The sequence below is a fragment of the Tupaia chinensis genome, unplaced genomic scaffold, assembly GCF_000334495.1.
Source record: "Tupaia chinensis unplaced genomic scaffold, TupChi_1.0 Scaffold143622_1, whole genome shotgun sequence".
In the NCBI taxonomy this organism is placed as follows: domain Eukaryota; kingdom Metazoa; phylum Chordata; class Mammalia; order Scandentia; family Tupaiidae; genus Tupaia; species Tupaia belangeri.
In genome coordinates, this window is record NW_006203470.1 from 98,596 (window position 1) to 104,277 (window position 5,682).

A 5,682-nucleotide genomic window follows, 5' to 3' on the forward strand; every position below is an offset into this window, starting at 1 on the left:
TCCCAGCATGTTACTGGGCAGGGTGTGCATAGCTGGGGCCTGGAAATCCCACTGTGTCTGGGCAGGGCGGGGTAGCCAGGACCCAGGACCCGGGAGTCCCACTGTGTCTGGGCAGGGCGGGGTAGCCGGGACCCAGGACCTGGGAGTCCCACTGTGTCTGGGCGGAGTGAGCATAGCTGGACCCCCAGGTCCTTGAGTCTGGGCTGCATGCCGTCTACTCACTCGTGCTCTTTAGCCTCTCAGACCCAGCCCTGCAGGCCACCTTGAGCCTGGGTGCCGGCCCCAGAGAAGGAGCTGACGTGCTGACCTGATTGGGCCGACAACCCCAGCAGGAGCTCCAGAGCTCCCGGAGCCATCTGGGGAGGGCAGGGCAGCGTGACCAGGTCTGCACAAGTGCTGAGAGGTGGCCGACTGCGTGGAACACCGCGCCCTTGAGAGCCCTCAAACCCAGAGAGGCCTCGCAGCTCTCAGGGTACTTCCAGGCTTGAAACCGGGGCTCCCCACGGCCTCCTTCCTACAGGGCACGGACGCCTACAGGCCCCTTCTCCCCACCCGGGTCCTGCCGCTGGCAGTGTCCTGTCGGCAGTGAAGGCGGAGGACAGCTGGACCCAGAGCTCCCCTGGGCCCACATCCCGTCAGCTCGGCCAGCAGCCCCATAGCCCCTCTGCTCCTGGAAACGCCAGAGGGCTCTGCGTGCCCAGCTGGGGCCCCACCACTCAAGGTGAGGCCTAGAGTCAGCCTTTCCAGTCTCCTTGTGGTGCTGCTCAGTCCTCGGACAGAGCCCCGCCCCGCCAGCCCACAGGGCAGGAGTGCCTGCTCATCTTGGGCCTTCCTTCTGAGGCAGTGGGACCTGGAGCCCACGACCCCTCCAGCCAGGCCTGGCCAGGCCGCGCCTGTTTCAGGAGCTCCATTTGGCAGGTGTTCTGGCTGAGGAAGCCCCATGCGCGTGGATCCCACCCTAGGGCAGGGGGCAGCTTCCTTCATTCCTTCCAGAGAGCAGAGCACGTATCCCCACAGGAAGTGTCCTGCCTGGCTGCTCCCTGAGTGCTGCAGGACTGTCACCCTTACAGAAGGTCAGCCTGGGATGGCCATGCTCGTGCAATGGTGACAGGGCGATTTCTCCGTCCCAGCCAGCAGTGCCTCGAGCTCACCCCTGGAAGCTCTGGAGGCCTGTCTGAAGGGCATTGCTCCAAGTGGGGTGCCCACTCCCCAGCTGTCGGCCCCCTCTTGGTCCTGGAGCCCCCGGCTGGGAGACCTTAGGTCCCACAGGCCTGAGCTGCAGCCCCGTGGATCACACAGTGAAGGTAAACTGTGGCCTTGGGGTGGTGTTTGTCCCTGTGTGTGGCACGGAGGCCACCATCTTCCTTAGCTCTGGGGTTATATGTCCCCCCAGCCCCCTTCCACATCTGCTCACAGTTTCCCAGGTTGCCCAAAGCCAGTTTAAAGCTTCCTGCCAAGCACGGTTCACATTCTTTCTCTAACCACTCAGGACCCACGGGGTTCTCCTGAGTTGAAGTGCTGTGGGTTTGTCAGAGGGGACTGCAGTGGGAGGCACCTGGGCAGGGTCTCCTGGTGCCCACCCACACCGGGGCCTGGGGCACTCTTTGACAGGCTGTCCTATAATCTCAACTGTGCTGTTCCCTGCAGCGGCGACCAGGGAGGCGCTTCTGCCTCCGGGCCCCACCCGGCCACCCTGCCCCCGAGGCACCCCCACCAGCTTCTCACCCAGCAGCACGGATGACGCGGACCTGGATTTTGGGAGCCCTGAGGGCAGCCAGGGGCAGCAGACTGGGAAAGGTGAGCTGGGCCAGCCCGAGCTGGAAGTCCGTACCAAGCAGGATGTGAGTACCCTTACCTGCCAGGTCAGACCCCGTGCCCATGCCAGAAGTGGAGCAGACTTGTGTTCAGTGGGGTGGAGGTGTGGAGGGTGAGGGGTCCAGTTTAGCAACATGACTCAGCAGGAGCAGGACAGTGCCAAGAGCTCTGTGAAAATCTCCTTTGTACTGAAGTCTCCCTTATCGCACCCCCAGACAAGTGCCCTTGGGAGCAAACTGCTCTCCGACTTGGGGAACAGTATTGTGAGGGTCTGTGAAAACTCAACATCATGACCTGTGCCTCCCTGGGCCCCTCTGAGCAGTCACTCCTGGGGACTTTGCAGGAGGCCCCAACTTTCTCCTCAGCCTCCCCCTGCAGTAATCTGAGTTCATAGTCTGTGCACTGTCCACAGATGCCGCGCCCCTGGACAGTGCCCTGTCCTGGCTGCAGCTCTTAGCAGAAAGGTCTAGAGCTGCGGCCAGGCCCATGGGGGACGTAGTACAGGCCCGGAACCTTCCGTGTCATCGCCTGCTGGCACCCGAGCCCACCAGGGTTAGCCTCCTCTGTGTGCTGCACTTCCCCAAAACACAATGGACTTTGCTTTTTAAAATTATTATATTTTAAAAAAGGAATTCTTTAATTTTATTTATTATCATTATTATTATGTAATTTACTAGAGGGCATGTACACACATCAGAGAGAAAGAAAGAGAGAGAGAGTGAGAAAGCAAGCTGCCAGGTCCAGGACTTGAACTATAGTCGGCCTTGTGGGAGTCCAGTGTTCCAACCACCATGCCACCTGCTGGTCCCTGGACTTTGCTTTTAATGTTTATTTTTCATTTCACGTGGTTTTGTTCAAAGCTGCTAAAGGGTGCCGTCTCCCTGCGTCCCTGGCTCTAGCCCATCCTCCCGAGGCAGCCACACCGGGAGCACTTTTCATCGAGGTGCACAGGAGGTGCCTGTGCGCAGCCCGCTGGTCCCCTCGCCCAGACGGCCGCATTCCAGACATGCTTTCCCCACCTTGCTTTTCATCCTGAGGGTTGTCTTTGACATCTTACTACCTTTTTTTTCTCTGATTGCCAGAGGGTGTATGCACTTGCCAGAGAGACAGAGAGCCAGGGAGAAGGCTCTCCTCAGTGGGGCGTGGTCATGCCACAGTCCCTTCTCCATTTCTCCATCCTGTCTGGATTTGGGGCACACACATGCACGTGCCTGGTGCATCTCCTTAAGTCACCAGGGCTGGGATTCAAACCACGGTGGGCCGTGTAGCATCCCACTCCCTAAGCCACTAGGCCACAGGGCCAGCCCCTCTTTGTGTATTGTCTGTGTATTCCTTGGCCTCAAGCACAGCTTCGGACTGGGACCAGTGGCACGGCGCCCCCAGCACCTGCTCGCGTGTCGTGGTCATTGGACCGTGTCGTAAGTAACCCACATCGCAGCAGGCCTCACACCGCCTCTCAGGAGCTGCCAGCCAGCTCCCATCTCCCCGCCACCCCAAACTCAGCAACCATCCCATGAGGAGAGCAGCATTTGGAGGTCCTCTCGACACTCCGCCTTCTGGCAGCCTCACAGGGCAGCGAGCTGCCCCGATGCCCTCTTCTCACTGTCTAGATCGTTGGCGGGCACCTGCCAGCTCTCAGAGTTTCAGTCCAGGGCCAGCCAGTGGCCTGGTGCTTAAGGTGACTGGATCCCACATGACTTACTGTGCGGTTCAAATCCCAAACTTGGTAGGCACATGTGTGTGCCCAAAATTCCAAAAGGAGAGTGGAGACGGGATTGTGGCATGGCCATCCCCTCAGGGGTGGGGGGAGTGCTCTCCCGCGTTCCCTCTCTCTCCCCATCTCTCTGGTGAGTGCACATGTCCCGTACAGATTAGAAGTAACAATGATACGCCACTTCATCAATTCCGTTGCTTGTACAAGCTGTCACTGGAACCACGACCTTGCAGTGCGTTTGGTCTCGTCCTTCTGGAAACTGTGTGTTGGCCTGCCATGGCCACCACATTGTGCTCCAAGGCGGCAGAGCATAGAGTGTCACCCTTGGAGTGGCGGAGGAGGTCATGGCGTGTGTGGGCAGGTGGCGTCATCCCTCACCATGGTGGCAGCCGGGTGTGTTGAAGGAGCCGAGGTCCCACAGCTGTGGCCAGTCTCCCTTGACAGCCCCAGTTCAGCTTCTGTGGGGACTGACACAGGGCAGGCTTCTTCTGGGGCAGCCTGGGCAGAAGCCCCCAGAGCCAGAGCTGGTTAATGTTTGGGACCAGGAGTCCGGTGGGGCCTTGAATGGCTAAACACCTTGTGTCCTGAGCCTCCCTCATGACCCCCACTGCCCTGCACTCAGAAGAGGCGAGATGCCTGAGCTTTGTGGGGTCTGAGCTGTAGCTGGCCACATCTGCAAATTTCTGACCTTTGCAGGAAGCTCAGTGGGCAGCTCCCCGCTGCAGGGCCTGGAGAACTGCCTCAAAGAGATCTCCATGCCCAGGCCACGGACCCCCTGGGCCTGCTCCTCAGCTGCAGCCAGGACACCAAGGAGAGTAGAATCCGGGGACTGTATGGCAGACAGGGAAGGTAACTGGCCTCCATGGCGCCGGGTGGGACAGGTGGCCCCAGCACTGCCACCCTGGGCACTCCGCCCCAAAGGCCCAGGGTACCCCTGTGCTGAGCAGATGCTCGGCAACAGACCCAGGAGAGGTGTCCAGGCCAGAAAGCCGGAGGGCCCGGTCCACACCTGGAGCAGACCTGCTGGTGTCTGTGGATGGGACACCAGCTCTGCCATTGGCCCTGGCAACTTGGCAGGCCCCTAGGAAAGCCACAGGCGGGCATTTCCCACCTACCACTGAGTCCCCGAGATCCCCACACCACCCCCGGGCAGGAGTCGGTGCCTGTCCTGTCATCGGTGCCAGCTCCAGGCCCATGCACCAACAGGCTTCTTGACTTCTCCTTAAAACAGGACCACGGGGCGAGTCCAGCGAGCCAGCCTATCTTGGACAGGGTGAGGGAGAAGGGCGCACCAGACACCCCCACACATTCTCCTCCAGCCATGTCCCCACCTGCCCCCAGCGAGGACTCAGCGACCATGGGGCCATCAGACCAGGAGCATGGAGGTGGCACCAAGATGGTGAGTCTACGTCTGCCCATGGTACCACTGGGAGTTAGAGTGTAGTCCCCCTCTGTGCCATCCCTGTCTCATAGCCTTCCCCAAAAGATGGAAGCTGGAGCCTGGCAGAAGCCACAGTGAGTTAAAGAGGAAGCTAAGGTGACAGGAAGTGCCAGCGAGCTGGGGATGGAAGATCTTCGCTGCTGTTTCCACCCATCCTTGAACTTCTCCAGTGGAGAAGCTGCCTGGGGGTGTGGGGTTCTCCCTGTCCACAGTCACTGTGTGGTTTAGCTTCCAGCAGCGCCCTCCCCGGGCCTGCTGCCCTTCCAGGAGGACCCATGGGAGGTAAACATGAGAACCCAAGTTGGGCCCGCTGCATTTTCTAATCTTCCACCAGACAGGACTGGCCTGACAGCCTCTGCTCTAGGCCTGCTGGTTGGTTCCTGTGTGATGCTGGGGTGCAGGGGGAGCAGCCTGACAGGCAAGAAGGCGCCTGGCTCAAGAGACCCAGGAGACTGGCGTACCCTGGGCATTACGGAAGGCCTTGCTGTCGTCCGGCTGAGAGACAGAGAGCTCTGTTGTCATTTGACCAGGGGCAGCTACCAGGCCCTCCCCACTGCACTGCCTGGAGAACTCGCTGAGAGGCATCTTGCCGGTGAGGCCCTTGCACTTCGCCTGCTTGGCCAGCCCTGGCCCCAGCCCCAGCCCCAGCCCCAGCCCTGGCCCCTGCTCCAGCTCAAGCCTCAGCAGTTCGGAAGGAGAAGACCTGGGGTAG

At 60.4% G+C, this 5,682-nt stretch overlaps 1 protein-coding gene across 1 annotated transcript in view; it reads left to right on the top strand.

Moving 5' to 3' along the window:
* KRABD3 (KRAB domain containing 3) overlaps positions 1-5,682 on the top strand; it is a 23,234-nt gene that overhangs the window by 9,665 nt on the left and 7,887 nt on the right. Inside the window, exons 10-15 of the mRNA XM_027766666.1 lie at positions 521-721; positions 1,131-1,304; positions 1,648-1,797; positions 4,226-4,378; positions 4,761-4,928; positions 5,501-5,678. Coding sequence (XP_027622467.1) covers positions 521-721; positions 1,131-1,304; positions 1,648-1,797; positions 4,226-4,378; positions 4,761-4,928; positions 5,501-5,678 — 1,024 coding nt within the window. The remainder of the gene's footprint in view (positions 1-520; positions 722-1,130; positions 1,305-1,647; positions 1,798-4,225; positions 4,379-4,760; positions 4,929-5,500; positions 5,679-5,682) is intronic.